General features: G+C 41.7%; 1 protein-coding gene across 1 annotated transcript in view; it reads right to left on the reverse strand.

Annotated features, from left to right (window-relative positions):
• The window catches only part of PRKAR2B (protein kinase cAMP-dependent type II regulatory subunit beta), a 94,850-nt gene extending 75,275 nt beyond the window's left edge, over nt 1-19,575 (reverse strand). Inside the window, exon 1 of the mRNA XM_067316319.1 lies at nt 19,228-19,575. Coding sequence (XP_067172420.1) covers nt 19,228-19,567 — 340 coding nt within the window. The 5' untranslated portion in view covers nt 19,568-19,575. The remainder of the gene's footprint in view (nt 1-19,227) is intronic.
• Between the last annotated feature and the right edge of the window lie 616 nt (nt 19,576-20,191).

The following is a 20,191-nucleotide window of genomic DNA, read 5'->3' on the forward strand; positions in this document are numbered from 1 at the left end:
GCTGTGCCTTGATTATGAAGGATTATAGACCTTTGAAACCAAATAACTTGTTCTTCAAGAAAATAGAGAGGTCAAAGAGATCCCATAGCATGAACAGACCTTATGGACAGGTGAATAGGAAACCTCTTCTGTCCTGATCCAATAAACTTGTACAAGAAAGAGATGGGGAACAGCCAAAGGAAGCTGCAGATACCGATTTACTTCAACGCATTTTGTTGTGTTAGTGTGAAACAGGGATTACTGGTAGAGGATGAACAAGCAGAGGGATGTCCAAAGTACAAATTCAAAGGGCTATCTACTGTCATTTGTTTTCTTCTTCCACTGCAGTAGTATTAAAATATTCTATGAGATAATCTAAAACTATAAATCCTATTATTTCTTATGGCTACATTACTTGTGAAAGACTTTTAGACATTTCTAATAGAAACTTCTAGCCAGTAATGGATTTTTTGGTACTACTCCATTTTGCTCAAAGGTTTGGGCAGCATTTGAAAAGTTGCATCTGTTGTAAGTAAACTGCAGCATCACAGTCATGTTCACTCACATTTCATTGTGTTCCTGGCTAGCAAAGCTTGAGAACATTGTCCTGATTTCCTTTTGTAACTATCTGTGAGATTCCTATGAAGGGCCAACTTTCCATTACTCTTGATAACAGAGCTCTCCAATCAGCCACGGGCTGATTAGTCATCAGGCGATGAAATAACTGCTGGCATAAAACAAATGGTCTTCCACCAGAGGGCTTTTAAAAAAAATAACATACCGTGCTTTCAGTCTGGATTCTCTAGCAAAATTACATTTGGTAATGACACCATTGCCTGAAAGAAGACTAAAACCAATTGTAACGAAGCTATGTGATCTATGACCCAAGTGTCCCTTTCCTCCAGACCTGTCCAAAAAGTCTGGCACATAATGTGTCATATTTTCTATTTACAGTTACCTACCCAGACAGGTAATATAAGATTCAGGTACTGAAGAAGGAAGTATACAGAGACAGATTAAAGGCAGACCAAGGGATACAACTGGAGATCTGGACTCTCGCTCTGACATCGAACATTACAGAGAAAAATGACTCTCTGCTTTGGGAACACGGAAGAAACTCTATTCTGTATACGGTGAGGTGAGGTACTACTTTTTCTGCACAGTGTCCTCCCCCAACCTCCACTGCCTTTGAAGAACCTCTACTTCTTTTAGAACAAGTAAACAGAAAAGGTCAAGAACCTGCATCAGAAAGGGAGAGACAAAAACCAAGGGATGAGTTTGCTTGACTGGTTACATGTCAGACTGGCAACGCACATTTCCCAAACAACTGCCCTATCCCCCAGGCCATGACATAGTCCGAGAGCAAGCACTGAAAGCTTATCTCTTGAAGCCAAGCCAATGTGCAAGCAAGCATGCTAGAAAGTAAATAAAAAGCCTGACTCCAATCTGGTCATCTGCATATTCAAGCATCCACAAAGACGACAGGCTATAGTTTCTGTTTCAACTTACTAGAATAAACATGTTTTACATTATACCCTCAAGAGATTAAAAAAAAGAAAAAAAGAAAAAAAGAAATTGATTCTATTTCTAAGTTACTTGTTGATTTCCAACATTTCTTCCTTGTTTGCTCAACAAATTAAGAAGTAGGCTACTTCTGAAAGTTTCTGAAATTAAAGGATACTCAGTTTCATCAACTTAGGACAACTATTACTTTTATGTTCTCAGTGTCCACATCAGGTTACTAGAAGCGAATGTGAGGCTATTTGTTACTATTACCATTACTTTTTCTTTTCTGAATGACTTTGGACAATTAATTCCATTCTAATTTTTGTCCTACTAGTGGATTTTTTAAAACAGATTTTACAAACAAGGACATCTTTTTTAAAACAAGCACTTCCACATATCCTACATAGCGTGCAAATCATGAGCATACTTCACTGAATTATAATTTGTAAAAACTGACTTTAATTTAAAATGAAAATTTTGTGAAAGTAACTCTGTAATTTTAAAGGCACATTCTATTTGATCTTGACGTGTTGTTGATACTCTGCAGATAGCTGTCAATTCCTTTTATAGGAAGCCCTTTACATATGCAGTACTAAAAACAACTAAATTTAGTCCAGTGCTATATTTCCAAATACTGTAGCTCTTTCATTAACCACTAGATGCAACTTAATTTCACCTGGCTATTTCTAGCAGTCAAAAGAGGAATTGAAGGAAAGGGAAATACCTTCACTTAGACTCCCCCTCCATTTAAATGTTCACTGAATTAGGTATTACCATTACCAGTCTCATATTTCTTGAGCCTAGCCTAACATAATATTTATTGAAAAAAAAAAAATTAGTGGTCTTCCTTACTTTGGAAACAACAGCAGACCACTAAGCGGGCTTCCCCTTTATCAGCACATCCCGCAAAATAATACTGTCATCCCCCTGCCTCAAGCAGAGAGAAAAATTTCTTGTTAACAACTTTCTTTAATATTGTTCTTTTTATACTGAATTTGTAAAGTTAATAATCCAGGACGTCATACATAAAGGTATCTAGAAAACCTCCTTTTGGAGGTCTTCTCTAGCTAGTCAAACTTGGTCCGCTATTGTTTAATTTTCATTAAAAATAATAAACTGCACCTTAAAAAATTAAATGTGTAACTAATCAACAGTTGGATTATAACATACACATTTATTAAATCCTTTCTAGGCTGGCCCTCTTTATCAGTGTAATTATAAGTATTTATCTGAAGTGTTTTACATGTCTCATGTCTGTATATAAATGACAGGCTAGGGAAGGTGAAACCATATGTCCTATTTTCTATCCTAGAACTGGAAGTATTTTGGGTCCCAAAGACATTTTTTGTAGAATCAAGAAATACAGAACTCCTTCACAGTATATAGACCAGCTTGTATCTAAAAAACACATTCATAAAGTTTATAAAAGGTTATCAACAGAGGTTATAAGCACATTACCTACCATGTTTAGAACATGTTAAACAAGATACTGATCTGTAAGATTTTATAAGGATGAAACATTTAAATAGATATCTATTTTCGAAACATGGACCACTGAGACAGTCTGTATACAAACACAGGACAAGAACTTATTCACTCTTAATAGGTTGGGTCTGAATGTGACCTTAATGTTGAGTGACCTTGACATGTTAAAGGGACCTCAACGGGCTGGAAAAATGGGCAGGGAGGAATCTCATAAAGTTCAACAGAGGAAAATGTCAGGTCCTGCACCTGAGGAGGAACAACCCCATACACCAGGACAGGCTGGGGCGACCGGCAGGAAGAGAACAACCTGGGGGTCCTGGTGGACAAGTTGACCATGAGCCAGCAATGAGCCCTCATGGCAAAGGCGGCCAACAGCCTCCTGGGCTGCATTAGGCAGAGCATTGCCAGAGGCCGGGTAGGTGATCCTTCCCCTCTGCTCAGCACTGGTGAGGTCGCATCTGCAGTGCCGGTGTCCAGTGCTGGGCTCCCCAGTACAAGAGAGATAGGGACATATTGGAGTGGGTTCTGCGTAGGGCCACTGAGTTGATTAAGAGACCAGAGCATCTCTTATGCGAGGGGAGGCTGAGAGAACTGGGACTGGTCAGCCTAGGGAAAAGAAGCTTCAGGGGGATCTTATCAGTGTGCATAAACATCCCAAGGGGGAGAGTAAAGGAGATGGAGCCAGACTCTTCTCAGTGTTGCCCCGTGACAGGACAAGAGGCAATGGGCACAAACTGAAGTACAGGGAATTCTATCTGAACATAAGAAAAAACTTTTTTTTACTGTGAGAGTGGCTGAACACTGGAACAGGTTGCCCAGAAAGGTTGTGGAGTCTTGTTCCTTGGAGATATTCAAAACCTGACTGGGCAGGGTCCTGAACAACCTGCTCTAGCTGATCCTGCTTGAGCAGGGGGGTTGGACTAGACAATCTCCAGAGTGTCAGCTCTGTCCCCAACTGTGCCATCCCCCACACTGTGAAGTGTGACCAAAAGAGCCTGTCATTTAATGTAGGATTCTATAATGGCTATGTGGCTGTAGTTCATATTAATAACCATGATTTGTCTTTTGTATAAGCAATTTGGTAAAAAACGGTATGCGTTAGGAATACCAAGCAACACAATCTCTTCAGTATGCAGACAAGAAAGTTCTGCAGTTGCTTTGTGTGAGGGAGCGCTTGTGGTGGTTTGGTCCAGTTAGAAGAACTGGCTGTTGCGACTATGGCTTCCCCAAGTCACCTCCAGCACGTTCCACTCCTCACAGCAGCAGATCCCTTTTGATGCAGCTGCCCCACCCAGCTTGGCAAACAGCTTCACCTTTTCCTGCTCCCTCCTACTCACTCAGGCTTATACAGAGCTTTCTATCCCCCAGTCTGGCCTCATACTCCCCTAAATGAGTTCACATTTTTTTAGGAACATGCTCCTCTTTTCATTAGAGCACAGTATTATGGTTATCATCAACTTTACTTGCACTTTCCTACGATAACATCTGGACAATGGCAAGCTGGCTCATATAATTCACAAAAGCTTATCTCAAATTTGGGTGCTCCTCTAATAGACAACCTTTGTATGCCAGGCATTTGGCTTTTTTCTTTTTTAATGCTTGATTCCTTTTAGGAGTTTTAAGTTGCTCAGCTGTACTACTTGAAAGTTGTTTTTGAAAAAAGCTAGTAAAAACAGACTTTAGGAAAGGTAAAGGGAATAAAATAGCAGCTTTTTTATTTGAGGAAGTCTGCTATCTTATTGCCATATAGGTTTCCTCTGTTTACAAAAGTCTAGCTGATTATTCAGGCTCTCTTACATATTTCAGTGAAAGAGAAATCCATTATTTTCTACATTTGGCCAGAAAAATTATGCACCAGACAAAAAAAACCCAAAAAACTTAAATTCTAGCATCAATTGGGCCCTGGACTCTAGATATTAGAGAGTTTTTTTTACAGTAAGTACTATATGCAAACAACGCTACAGGAGCCCCTCACAACCCTTCATGAATATACCATGACAAGTTCCCTGAGAGAAGGGCATCATGAAGCATTCCGTTTTACCAAGTTACAATGCAAACTCGGGCATACAGTGAAAGCTACTCAAAGTCACACTGCAACTCTGTGACACACATGGAGATTTAACCCAATCAGTCTCAGCTCTCAAGGCCTTGCTTTCAATTGCTGGATCATTCTTCTTAAAGGATGGTTATCAAGGAATAAGAAAAGGCCAAACCTTAGCCTTCAGTCCAGACTCCTTTGTCTTGTGGGCTTCATCCAGACCCACAGACTATTTAAATAAAATTCTGTTGCATATTTTTTAAGTATCTCTTACCACTGGCGAAACATGGAAAGAGTTGTCATTAGCTACTATATTGAATTATATAAACACACTTTAAAATGAGCATGGCACAAACTTGACAAACCATGAGACCTTTATTAGGCTGACCTAAAAATACAAATATGCATTTTTAAAGCATATATTTTTCATAGGCCCTGTAGGAGATCCCATATTATAATCTTACAATTGAATTTTAAAAAGTATTATAGAAGGACACTATCTAATTTTACAGACATGCCAATAATTCTGATTAACAACTCTTTTTAATTTATTTCAAAATTTCAAAGCCAAATTCTCTCTTTCTGCTATTAAAACAAGAGGTTACTTAGAAATCAAACCACTTGCACAAAACTTTCAGGATTTGACCATTAGAAAACAGCATGGCATACATCTTATTTTAAAAATCAAAACTAATGTTCATCAAAAAGAATTTTTTTAAACCAAGAACTATGACTAAACTCATTTTCTTTCAATAAAAATGTAGAAGAGTGACAGTTTTATCCCCACCGGTGAGTTCCAACTCACAGGTTAACTAGAATTTGCATGACTTTCCAGTTACAGACTACAAAACTTCCACCTTTTTTCTTTCCTTCTTTCCCCTCCCTAAACGGAAATTATATGCATTCAATCACTCACTATATAAACACAGAAACCAGCATCAAACATCAACTAGACTGTGAAGTTTTCTTCAGAAAATATTGCAATTGTAAAATGCATAATGCACAAATTGTGCAAGAAAAAGGATGAATCTTGTGTTAAAGAGAAAACAAACTTTACCATCTAAAATGTAATCCAAAAAAATTCTAACACTGAAACTAAAGCTAAATTCTTCCCTTCACCTAAAAAAAAGTTTAATTCTACAGCTCTATAAACTATTTTGTCTTGGAACACAGAACACAAGTTAAACAATGTCAGTTCCTAGCCAGAAGTAAATATAAAGTAGAGTTTCCGGAATGAATGCGTAAATCTTCTTGGCTCTGCCTTTACATATTTAAAAGGGTGCATGCGTTTATATTCTGACCTTTGTATCACTTCCAAAAGAAAAGAAAACAACAAAAAAAATCACAAAGAAATACTTTTACTCAGGAATAAGCAGACTCATCTTACTTTCAGAGTGTCAGTTACAATAATGCCAGAGTAAGTGAGAGCAATTATGTTTCTATTCTTGATTTTTACAAGGAAGACTGTGCTTCCATAGAAACTGACCTGTCAATTTTAAATTAGTTTTGGCACCAACCATTTAAACACTGGAAACAAGCAAGAGTCATTTCATTTTGCAAGTGAAACAACACTTGCTAGACAAGAGCAATTAATAAGGGCTACTGCATATTCTATTGCTATTAAACAGTGTCAGTAATAACTACCTCATTTCAAGAAAGCGGCTTTCTGCTTCATTTCTTTAGCCTTCATTCAAGGAAGAGTTTACACCACTACATTACCCATCTGCTTGTTCTCCTTATTAGCTTCTGAACTTGCTGAACAATTTCAATTAAATTTAACTATAAGGAAAGTCTCAGGGATAAGATATTTCTATAAATTTATGAAAATTGGCAGCTCACACCAAATGAGTATCCACCATGAAGGAAAAGTCACAGCACAAGCTCAATATTGGTCTGCTTCATTTGGCCTGCCGGCCAGCTAATCGGTACCACACGGCTCTGAACCAGCCACTGAGGTGATGCCCCCACCTGCACATTGCAATCTGCCTGCAGTAGAGCACTTCCTGAACAGAGCAAATGCTGCAAGGGCCTGACACACTGCATCATACACCAACTGGCTCTTCCCAGACATAAAACACAGCTTCTTTTTTTTTTCCCTCCAACTGAATTGAACATCCCAGTACTCCAGTTGGCTAGTCCAACTTTTTACACTATGATTTTTTTAAAGAAACATCAGAGGTATGTGCCAGTTTGTACGTGTGATGCTGTGCAGTCAGTTCTATTAGTTCTTCACAAACAACTGCGTAACAGCCTCAGCCAATAAAACATCAAGACTTCCACAAATAATAAAAAAGAAGAAAATTCCACTGAAGAGGAATTTGAAATAAATGTTTATGGCAAGCATCAGATCGTAACGTACTCATTTCTTCCATAGCCATGAATAACAATTAATAACAACCCCACGGCCGGCGGGTTGCGGGGCCTCTAGCACCCGGTGCCCGGACAGCTCCGGCGCCTCCCCACCTCCTCCCACCCCGGCAGCCACCCAGAATCGCCTCCCGCGGGCAGCCACCCCCAAGCTACCCAGACCCATTTGGTCTATTTTATTAGGCAGAAGCTCTAATGGTTCCTTTACCTGTAGGATAAAAAAATGACATTTCTTTCTGAAGCTCATCCACGTTTTGTCAACGATTCAGATCCTATGGTGGCAGAGCTCTTCCAGAATCAGAAGAACATTTTTCCACCATAAGAAAGTATGTCCCAAAAAGCACTCAATAAGGCATGCGCTGACACCACAAACAGTTCAGTGATCTGGATCCCAGAGAACTTGCCTCTTCTGAAAGGCCTGTACCTGCATCTTATTTCAACTTAATCCTAGACTGTCTTCTATCATCCTGTGTAACAGCTATAAAAACAGCGCCATGTTAGAATTGTAAATCTCACCCTGTCTCTTTTCGACTGACAAGCGTGATAGCACACATTTCTGTGATTTATCTTCCATTACTGTCAAGCAAAATTGCAAACAAACCTTTATTTCAAAACAGGGGAAATGGATGTTATCCGCTGATTGACCTGCTCTTTAAACTGAAGCTTGAGCAATCTTCTTAATTTTGCATGTCGCAAAAAGCAAAAAAAGCTCACAGCAAAACACTTAATACACTTATAACAGCAACAAAAGGTTAAAAAAAGAATAAAAAGGTAAAAAGCAAATGCAGAAATACTGTCTGTTACTGTTTTTTATTGCCATTTTTCCCATCTATTGCACAATAAGGATCCTTTAGCAAAAAAGATAGCTTGAAATCGAAGAAGTAGGTTGCAACTCACTGCTTTACAGTTACGCACCGTATAATCCCCTAGGAAAATCCTCTCTTTGATGGAAATGGATCAAAAGCATCCAATTTTGGCTGTAGCATGAAGTCAGGTCTTTTTAGCAACATTTACAGAAAAGCACGTTAAGGAACTTCCCTCTGGAGGCTGTGCCACATTCCCACAACTCCCCAAAATGCAGTCAGAGAAGAGGATAAACTGTTACATGCTTGCACAGAAACCATTTTCCTCTCAGAAGCTCAGACTGTTCTTTGACTGAGACAGAATCACAGAATGGTTGAGGTTGGAAGGGACCTCTGGAGATCATCTAGTCCAACAATCCCAGCTCAAGCAGGGTCACTTAGAGCACGCTGCCCAGCACCGTGTCCAGATGGCTTTTGAATATCTCCAGAGAAGGAGACTCCACAACCTCTCTGGGCAACCTGTGCCAGTGCTCTGTCACCCTCACAGAAAAGAAGTTTCAGACGGAACTGTCTGTGTTTCAGTTTGTGCCCGTTGCCTCTCATCCTATCGCTGGGCACCACTGAGCAGAGTCTGGCCCCACCCTCTCTATGCCCTCCCTTCAGATACTTACAAACACTGATAAAATCCCCCTTCAGTCTTCTCTTCTCCAAGCTAAACAGGCCCAGCCCTCTGTCTTTCCTCATATGAGGACCGCTCTAGTCCCTTAATCATCTTAGTAGCCCTTTGCTGGAGCTACTGGAGTGAGTCCATGTCTCTCTTGTACTGGGGAGCCCAGAACTGGACGCAGTACTCCAGATGTGGCCTCACCAGGGCTGAGTAGAGGGGGAGAATCACCTCCCTCCACCTGCTGGCAACACTCTTCCTGATGCACCCCAGGATACCATTGGCCTTCTTGGCCACAAGGGCACATTGCTAGCTCATAGTCAACTTGTCCACCAGCACTCCCAGGTCCTTCTCTGCAGAGCTGCTTTCCAGCAGGTCAGCCCCCAACCTGTACTGGTGCATGGGGTTATTCCTCCCTAGGTGCAGGACCCTGCACTTCCCTTTGTTGAACTTCATGAGGTTCCTCTCTGCCCACCTCTCCAGCCTCTCCAGGTCTCTCTGAATGGCAGCACAGCCCTCTGGGGTATCGGCCACTCCTCCCAGTCTTGGATCATCAGCAAACTTGCTGAGGGTGCACTCATTCATAAATGACCTGGATGAAGGGACAAAGTTGAACAAGACTGGACCCAGGACTGACCCCTGGGGGACACCGCTAGCTACAGGCCTCCAACTAGACTCTGCGCCGCTGATCACAACCCTCTGAGCTCTGCCATTCAGCCAGGTCTCAATCCACCTCACTGTCCACTCATCTAGCCCACGCTTCCTGAGCCTGTCTATGAGGATGTTATGGGAGACAGTGTCAAAAGCCTTGCTGAAGTCTAGGTAGACAACACCCACTGCTCTCCCCTCATCTATCCAGCCAGTCATTCCATCATAGAAAGCTAAAACCTACCCAAGTTGGAAAGCATCTTCATTTCTTGAAGCGGATCACCTAAACAGTCTGCCCTCTGATCAGAGTTTTTAAAACATTTTTATACCATTTTATTTTAGTTCACCAAACCTGAACTTCCTCTCCTATGTGGGGGGGGGGGGGGGGGGGGGAGAAGGATCAAGAATCTCCTTATACATCCTACTGTCTGCAACTGTGTTGAATGCAATGATTTGAAGGATGGAATCAGAGAAAGCATGGAATTGTTACTTTTCCATTTTTTGTTTTGAGGCCATAATTTGAAGTAATTGCAGGCAGATCACATTCATATGCAAATATATGCCAGAAAGAGGCAAGCAAGGGCCTGCTTAAAACTGGAGCTCCATTTTGTAAGTATTCCTAAGAAAGCAAAAACAGAAGAATCAGTAACTTCTTTTTGCAAGACGGATAATGGAAATGAGTCTACTTCTGCTACTCCCACCTCAACTGCCAGCAGCAGCTACATTCCAGTAGAAGGACAAAATCCACAGATTAGCAAGAGAGACATGCAAATACTGCAGATTTTTTTTTCTCCAAGATATGAAATTTGTACCATCTAAGAATAAATAACCATCCATCTACTTCCCAAACAATTTTTTATACATGCATTAGCCATTAAATAACATTTCCTGTAGGTTGAGGCAACAGGAAGGAAGGCTATTAATTCTACATTTAAATTACTTCACAAATGCTTAAATAATGTAGTGGTGAAGGCTGAATCAGTTTGTTTCTTATGTTGATGAGTACCTATTAAAAAACAATAAAGACAGATAAACTACCAGCTAAAAGATGGCTTTTGGAGAAAAATGCCTGAACATTACTCAGAGGTATTGAACTAAATGGCTGGAGAGAGAAAACACTATGCATTAAAAAACAGAAAAAAAAGAAAAATCATACCCCTAAGCTAAAGAGAAAATGACCTCTGGATCTAGTACTAAAGAGATACATGAAGAAGCAGATCTGTAAAGGTACCTGGATTCTAACTCCACAATTTCAATAAAAATGAGACATAACTGGAAAAAAAACTGTCCCTTTAATTTTTAATAATATCTATTATTGAGAACTTATATTTTTCATAACCTGTGCTATGACAAAAAACAGTTTTATTAAAACTGCGATTTGCCAGAAAACATCATGTTCAGAGCCTTCAGAAAATTTTAAGATATGTCTATCCATATGGGATGAGTATCACGAATGTTAATTTGGAAGAGAACAAGAAATCTCAGGACAATCTTAGCTCTCCATTAAACAAAGTTTCCGTCATTCAAGTTCTTAGTCATTGCTAATCCAGGAATAGTGCTTAAACATATTTACTGGCTTGTAGAAATTCATATGCGAAACCTTAAAAAGCAATACTTAAAAATCTCTTGATCAACATCTATTTCAAGGATCTGTGACAGCAGTAGGCTTTTTTTTTTTTTTTTTTTTTTTAAACAAAAGGCCATTGCTGGCATAACTACAGAGTTAAGTATCAGTGAAAAAAGTGTCCCATCTGCAGAGAGTATCCAAGAGGGAAAAGGGTCAGTGGTGAAAGTGAGTAATGGGAAGGAAACTAGAGGGACAAGACCAGCACAGGGACAATGTATGCTGATCCGTGGTGTCACCAGAGAAGAGGTCACTACACCGCTCGCACACACAGCTTGAGTTCAGGTTAATCCATATACTGCAGCAGTTACAAATGAATTCACTGCAATGGATTTTATGTTTCATACCAACATAAAAAAAAAAAAATCAACTTTTCAGCCTGTGTACTCAGGGTAGTAAGCCTGAATGTTTATATCAGGTTCCAGCTTGCATCCATCCCAACAGTGATGATTCTGTACATCTTTTATTTATACTCTATACTGAGGCTTTCAAGGAGTGTTTTGTTTCCAGTATTGGGCAATGATTTCTTTTCTTCCTGTCTGGTATGTATTAAAATAGACATGTCATGGTAAAAAGTTATACTACAGAAAGACTATAAGTGTTTATGAAAATACATTTTACATCTGTATCACAGGGATTCAGAAGGGGTTGATGCTGTTAAAAGGATCTTTATAAAATCAGGATTGTGTCTAGGACAACTCTGAGCAGGAAAGATCATGTTACTTCTTTTCTTTTCAGAATCTATTTAATACAGCAATTTTCTAGTCCCTCCATTAAGGAAGTCTTCATATTATTTACTAATTGGCCCTTTTAGCCCAGCTTTGCAAAAAGCATTTCAGTCTAATAACTGGAACAGTATGTACAAGAATGCTATTCCCATCATCAGCTTTTACCTCTATAAGCTTTCAACTTCAAATTCTAGCTCTGATGATTTATTCTAAATATTAATATCATTAAGCAGAGCAATTTAAGAGGCAAACATAGAAGTGAAAAACACTATGTTGTTACAGCATGTTTTTTACCACTCTACCTTCCATCATCCAGAGCATTAATAATACAATAAGGTCATGCTGACTAAATTAAATTTTGGATTTTTGTATTGTTTCCTTCTTTATTGTTTCCTCATTTTATCCACGGTCTTTATACTATTTTTCTGAGCTGCAGTGATAATGGGATGCCTTATACGGAAAAGGATGAGAAATTGTCATAGGGCTGTTGTTCAGTTCTCTCCGTGGATACTTTGTGCCTACAACCTGCATTTTACTCCCATAGACTTCAGACGCCTTTGCCATTTGACATCCTCCTTCATTTCAGATAGCACACTTTCTTGTATGAGCTGGCATCATTTAAAATGCTGAATGATGCACTGGACATTTGATTAACATATTTTCAGTGTATCCCCACAGCCATATGTCTTCTGCTACTTGTAATACGGATTGAAATCTGGACTGATGTATTACTCTGCCTAGTGACTTCAAGTAGAAATTCTGTGTGAGTACTTCTGCTATTTTTATCATCAAATGCACAAAAGCTTGGAATACAGCTCTTAGAATTTTTAAATAAAAAACAGAATTGACAAACATGAAGCTTCTTCAAAGAAAAATGTAATAACACCAGAAAAATAGAAAAATAAAAAATAAGATTATCAGAGGAGAGTTAAAGACATAAAGACTTCATCTAGTTCAACATCTTGTTTAGTACTATGACTGAAAACTCATCCATAGAACAAAAATCTATTTCATAATGCAAAATATTAAACAAAAATACAAAGTTTGTAATTACTTGTCATGATCAAAATTCACAATGAGAATTTCCAGTTCAGTTTCAGAAGCAAATAGGTTATCATTCTTATATAGCAAGTGGAAGGGTTAGCCTGAAAGGCTTCCCTGAAACGGTACAGGATTTCGGTATGAAACCTCTACACAAAGGTAACTAGAACTATCTGTGTCATCAACAAATGTCTCAAAGAGAAAAAAATATACGCATTTGCTTTAGAAATTATCAATACCACATTCTTTTTTATTCTCTATGGTAATAATACCTACTACATATATGTGCATATTTCTTTTAACACATTTATCTGGCATGTAGTAACTCATGCATGCATGGACTTCAAGTATTTTATACATACACATCCATATTACAATCTGAAATTTTTCAGATAATATGAAGAAGTATATGTGATAAACATATCTATTGTTTACAGTAAGATCACCTCTTTTCTCCTTCTAATTCATGGATGTCAAGACTTATTCTAGCAGCAGAGAATGGTGAGCCATTTCAAATGGCTTTTTTCCCCTCAAAGCCTTCCTCCGCCTTTTTAAAGTCACTCACCATTTTAAAATGTAGATTTTTTCCCAAAATTACATTCACTTGAAGCTCAAAAGAAGAGGTCAAACAGAGCAGGAATAGTTTTTCTACAGCATGATTTTAAGGCAGTCTCATTACAATAATCATTGGTGAAATTACTGCTGTGATTTTGATTATTAAGAACAAATGAAAGGGACATTTCACAAAGTATTTATACTGCATACTATTCAATATTTCATATTTCAATCAACACCAAAAGCATTTTAATTATATATGAAGATTGCAGCTTTACCCATATGCCTATTCACTTATGACCGCTTCTGTTCTTTTTTGAAACAGAAAACAGTTGCAAACAACCTCCACAGCAAACTGAGTTGGCACTTTCCTTAGAACACTCGTTCATTAAGATTCAAATGTTGCAAGTCTCCAGGTATGGTAATACAACAGATGAGTATGCCAAAATATTAAAAAGGTCTCTCAGCATCAAGTGACCAAGTTCACATTCATACGAAGAGCTGACCACTAATTTTAGTTTAAGGTTGCATTTATGCTTTTTAGAAATACATATATAAGGCAACCAGAATTTCAGTAGAAAATTCAGGACATGAAATTGGGGCGTACACATGAGGAGAGCAGGGCTATAGCTAGGTACAGAAAATAAAGAGGAGAGATTTTAATGCCCTTTCTCTCCTGCGTGTTCTCCCTCATCTCCTCCTCAGTTTGGTCCTGCCCCTCCTCCTTTGCCTTGCCTTCACCTTTGCATCTCACTTGCAGCACATTCTTCCCTTTTTTGCCTCTGTTCTATGCTCTGCCTTTCACCTACGGTTTCACCAGTGTCCTAAAAAATGACGTTTTCCAATCCAGAGGTCATCTTTGATACTGGAAAAACAGAAGCAGGGGCAGCAGCCTGTACCTTGATTAATCTGTACCTTGTGACTTAGATGTGTCATTTCCAAACCATAAGCTCCAGATTTACAGGATCAGCCAGGGCCAATGAGTCTCCAGAGATTTGACTATTTAAGGTAGGTTTCCCTCAAACTGATGGTTTTCGCTTGACAGTAGTGGAGGACAAAATGCAATACTTTTGCATAACAGATTGGGGATAAACCATGAGATATGTATGTATTAAGTTAAGCTTAACTTATTGACGGATACATGAAGCAACCAGCCTGTGCAGGTTACAAACACTAGGATATCACATTGTTTTTCTTTATAGCTTCAGCAGGAGTACATTCTAAAAACAGGCACTTTCTTGGCATCCAAGGATATGTGCTTATTATTTAAAAAAAAAGTCTTTCATTCACATAAATGCACAACCAGGAGTAAACACAGGGAACAAGAAGTGTAAGGTTTCTTTGGGAAATGGAACCAAAGTCGGTAAGTGACACAAACAAAACTCCTAAAACACGCTTGAGGAAGTAAGTTTTCCTTACAAAAGATATGATATGTGCGAGAAACAGAGTGGTGGTGTTTAACTCTAAGTACTGACACTGTTTATACCTTATCATTCATAATCAATCATTTCAATTTCACACCATTATATCTTTGTATCTTTGCGTACTTCCTGCATTAATACTGTTCTATTTCTTTGAGCTGAGTAGTTAGCCAAAGACAGTTTCAAGCTGCTTCCTTCAGAGAAAAAGAGACTGGAGATAAATTCAGATGTTTTTGGTACAGTCCTACTTCTTTTCTGCTCCTGTTTCTTTAGAATTTTTTCCTGCTCCTCTCAAATGCTCAGACACATCAACTTTAGCTAAATAATAGCCAGTAACAACACCTCCCCTCATGCAGGTCTTGTTTTGAGCAGGGACACACAGCCACTTTTGAGTAGAGACTACTACTATTTCAACTAAATTTTTAGTGCAACCATATTTTAAAAAACCCAGTGGTTATAGCAAAGCATGCTTTTCACTCATAATTACACATATATGCACATATTAGAGATGAAACCATGCTCCTTTTTATAAGGACAACTAAACACTTCCCATTACAAGATCACATTTCCAGTTGGTTATAACTTTATCAAACTAAGCTTTTGGACTGAAATTCTCCCGATCTGAAGAAAACACCTTGGTCAGATTAAGGGGGGAAAAAAAAAACAAAAAAACAAAAAAACGCTAAACTTTCAATTTTTTAGGCTTGTCTTGTAAGACAGCTGTAGGGAGAAAGAAAATATTTTAGTTTGCTCCTATCAAAAATACTGGAAACCATTATTTCAAAAACCTCTATCATTCTTCAGATTTGCAGCAAGGATTTGAAGCTTACTGTTGTTGTGACTATGTGTATCCTGGCAGATAAAACTGGCCCGTAAGCCATCTCTGACCACGAAGGCCTGCTGAAACAGCAAGGCTCCCATCCACGTGGATGAAATTCTCTCCCCCCGCAGAAGCTGCCTGCATCCCAAGTGCCCATCATGAATGGTCTCGTGCACGTGCTATTCTCTGAACCACGCCAGACACCATCTGGAAAAGCGCAAGGTGCTACGGCCAAAGCCACGCCAAGGGGTAGGCCAACAGCGACCGGCCGGGATGACCACAGGACTGTGCCTGCGCCGTGGCCGTGTCCCATTCCCACGCACACACGTCTCCATGTTCACACCTTCTCAGCAGGGACTCACCTGTAACCGCAAACTTCCCTTCTCTAAATTACATCCTCACTACGGCTTCTCCAGCCTGGTTCCAGTTAGCTCTCTCCTTATAGCCATACAAATAATGAAGTATTTCTTTGTTGTATTTCAGCTGAGAGTAGAACTTATTAACACTTCATTCCTACAGGTCACTAAGCAAACATTAGCAATGTTTTCAGCCACTGCCCATCATAACCCAGATTTGAATCTGAAGTAATGTGCTTTTAAGAAATTCCCATGTCTTTCTATATGGTCCCAATTTAATAACATCCTTCTATAACCTATACATATTTTTGTATTGCCCACTTGCTCTTATTGACCCCTGCTCTACTCTACCTGTTATTGTGGCGCAACAGATCTGGAGTAAGGTTATGAACTATTTGACGTTTTCTGGTTTTGTTTAATTTCAGGAAGAAAATAGTAAATAAGGTTAACAGAACTGATGAAGCACTATTTAGCATCACAAAGTTTGCTTGGATGTGGTTGTGTACAAAGTTTTGCCTGATCCTCACACTTCTACATTTTACCTATTACTGCAAAATAACAGTATATACGTAAAGCAATTCAGACTGAATAAAACAACTAAAATAAAGATATGCCTTTAATATTGATATTGCAAGCTATAATACAAATGCTTTACTTGAGCGGTGATCTATTTTATTATTTGAATATATAGAGTGAGTATAGCTGAGACATATATTTGCAATTTATAGCTCAAGTTTTCAGGGAAGGAAATCAAAGCAACTGATACGTCATTTGTATCACACAGGGAGAGGATGGGGGGGAGATGAAGCATTTTTCTGTTGAAACACATCAGTATCTGAGAAAAAAAAACATACTAAAACAAAAGAAAAACAAAGTAAACCAAGGCTGGATGATACCGAATGGTACATACAGCACTGCAATTTATAGGAGTTTAAAGAAGAGCAAAGTTATTCCTAAAAAACCTGTCTGCTAACTCATATTAAGGCTAGAAGAAATATGAATTTAGCTATGAGCAAATGTTTTAAAAGAGCTGATACAAATTATGTAGGTCTTTATCCATCAAAATAAGGTGCACCTTGAATTCTAAATGCTAATGTAAGGAGAAAAGTATAGACATTTGAAAACAAACAAATAACGTACAGAGCATCTTCAAGTTTTGCATAGACACAGCATAACACATTTTAACATGCATTTCAGACTTTAAAAAAATTAGAGGAATTTTCTAATATTGGCTCAATTTTATGTATGCAAGTGTAACTAAGTCTTATTCAATTTAAGTTATTCCTGTTGACTGATTAAAACTCATACACCTGTGTAGGACAACTTACTATAAAAGAAACTAAAAGATATCTCACAACCATTTCCAAATTAAGCACTGTGTTCAGAAGGTGATAATCTAAACGTTCTGAACTTGAAGAATGTTACTTCAGAGGTCACATTAACTACAGGTGCCAATTCAGGATTACGACACCAAAGTGCTCCAAGTCACGCAAGGTAACAGTCTTGATTTTCATTCAATTTCTGCAACTGATGAGATGGACACAGAATAGGACTCAAACGTAGTTTAATCCTTGGCTCACATATAACTCTTAATCCTGAGTACAGCAAATTTCTTAACACAGCTCATGCCTCAACTCATCATTTCTAAAATGGAAAAATGCTTATGTGTCTTACAAAACACATTTCAAGGACAAAACTAATACGGACAAAGTGTTCAACTGTAGTGTTTGTAGGTATTTAGAAACACGTATTGAAAAAAAGGAGTTGGAGACAATAGCAATTACAACAAGCTCCTAACAACAAGGACCCGTTTGAATTACCAAATTAGGAAATACTGCCAACTTGATATTTTGAGAATTCTGCCTTAACAAAAAAGGTACTACAGCCAGGTCTGAGCTCCTTGCCGTAAATTTTTTAAATTTACTTTTACTTATAAACTCTTGTAATTTGTTTTCTTCTCCTGTATGAAAGCAGTACATCAACAGGACAGACTGATTATACAGAAGCAGTCTGATTATTCACAAAGACAAAAGGAAAAAAAAATACGAAAAAACCAGATCTTTTCCCCCCAACTTGCTTTCAAGAATTGAAATTATAGAAACAGAAAGTAAAAGCATAAGAGAAATATGCTTTTAAACTGATATTTGAACCCACTGAACAATGATTTAAATACCAGGCTTTATGCCTCCAGTTATTAACAAAAGGCTGAGCAGATGCATTGTTATGCTACTTTAAAAGAACAGATACTCAAGGCAGATGTAAAACCTGAATTTAAAATACACACTCCTGGGCAACGTGTGTGTACACAAGCACACAATTACTGAGCATTTACTATAACGTGCTCATTAATACGCCTTCCATGTGCTTTCAAAAATATTTCCATTTTGTTACTTTTAGTTATTAATTATTCCAGCTGACACAAATTACGAGCCATAATATATTGAACTTTCAAAATACACTGGTCTTTTCCGTTTTAATTTCCAGCTCTTTGCCGGCCTCAGGGGCACCGCCGTGCCGGATGCGGCTCGCAGCCACCACGTACACCTGCAGAACCCGACAGGCTCAGGCCCGCCGTCATCCTGCACGCCGGGCGCCGAGAGCTGCAAAGCGCAGGCGAAAGCCACGCCGAGCGTTTTCCAGCGTAACACAGAGCATCCAGAAAACTTTCCCAGTTCTTAAACATCCAGGTTTTCTTCCTGATAAAATGCATGTAAGACATTATGTTTAAAACCACCCTGATATTCACCTAGCAGGCAGCTGGCTGCCACACTGCGCTAAGGGGAACCACCTCCGGCACGCCGGAGAGGACCAGCCCTTCAGTGCCCCGGTGAGGTGTGCTCCGATGTCAAGCTGGTCTCAAAAAAATTAAAATAAAATAGAAAAGCTAGCGCTAGAGCTGCTCTGACATCGCCGCGCACCGGCCGGCCTCTCGGCGAGCCTGCCCGCCGCCTGGGGCCGAGCCGGGCCGGTGCGCGGGGAGCTGCCGCCGCTGCCGCCCGACTCCGCGGGCCGCGCAGCGCCCGCCCGCCCCCTCTGAAGCGGCTCCGCGAGCCACCGGCCCGGCCGCGCGCGACGCGCGACCAGGTGCAGCGGCGCCGCCCCGCGCAGGGGGCGCGGAAGGGCCGCCCGGGGGAGAGCCACCGCCCGCGGCCGCCCCCGCGCCCCGGCCCCGGCCCGGCCGCCGCCGCTCACCCGGGAACGCCGGCGCCGGCGCCGGCGCCTCCTCCTCGCCGCTCTCCGAGTCGCTCTGCGCGGGCCCCTCGGCGAAGTTGACGCCGCGGGCGTCGGCGGGGGCCCGGCGCGGCGGCAGGCTGCCGCGGGCGCGCTCGTGGCCGGGCGCGGGCGAGCCCCCCGCGCGGCCGCTCGCCTCCTTCCCCTGCTCCTGCTGCTGCTCCGCCGCCGCCGCCTCCTCCTTGAGGCGCCCGAAGTACTGGAGGGCGAACTCCAGCAGGTCCGCGGGCTGGCTGCGCAGCACCTCCACCGTGAAGCCCTGCAGCAGCTCCGTCAGCCCCGCCGGGATGGAGATGCTCATGCCGGGGCCGGCGGGGGGGCGCAGCCCGGGCAGCACCGCGGGGGCGGGGAGGGGGGAGCGCCCGGGGAGGCCGCCGCCGCCGCCGCCGCCGCAGCCGCAGCCGCAGCCGGGCGGGGGTGGGGGGAGGCGCGCCCGGCGGGTGGCCGCGGCGCCGCGGCGCAGGGCAGGGCGCAGGTGGAGCGGGCGGCCTGGGCGGCGGCGGCGGCGGCGGCGGCCGCAGCGTCTCGCTCCGCTTCGCCCCGCACTCGGCGCGGCGGCAGGAGGCGGCGGCGGCCCCGTCCGTGACTGAAGCCTCCCCGCCCCCGCCGCCGCCTCCCCCCGCGCCGGGGGAGCCTCGCGCGCATGTGACCCGCGAAACCATGACAACCTCCCGCCGGGGACGGCGGCCCGCAGCGCCCCCGCCCGCGCCGCGCCGCCGGCGGCAGCGGCGACCCGGGCGCGGGGGGACGGAGGGACGGAGGGACGGAGGGGGGCCCGGCCAGGCCCGGGGGCGCCCGACCCCCTCGCCGCCCCCGCGGGGCCCCGGCGCTCGCCCCGCGCTGAGGCGTCCCGCGGGGGCCAGGGCCGCCCCGGCGCGCCCGGGCCTGCACCTCGGGGCGCCTCGCCTCGCCGAGGCCGGCCCGG

Source organism: Apteryx mantelli, chromosome 1 (assembly GCF_036417845.1).
Source record: "Apteryx mantelli isolate bAptMan1 chromosome 1, bAptMan1.hap1, whole genome shotgun sequence".
NCBI classification, from domain to species: Eukaryota; Metazoa; Chordata; class Aves; order Apterygiformes; family Apterygidae; genus Apteryx; species Apteryx mantelli.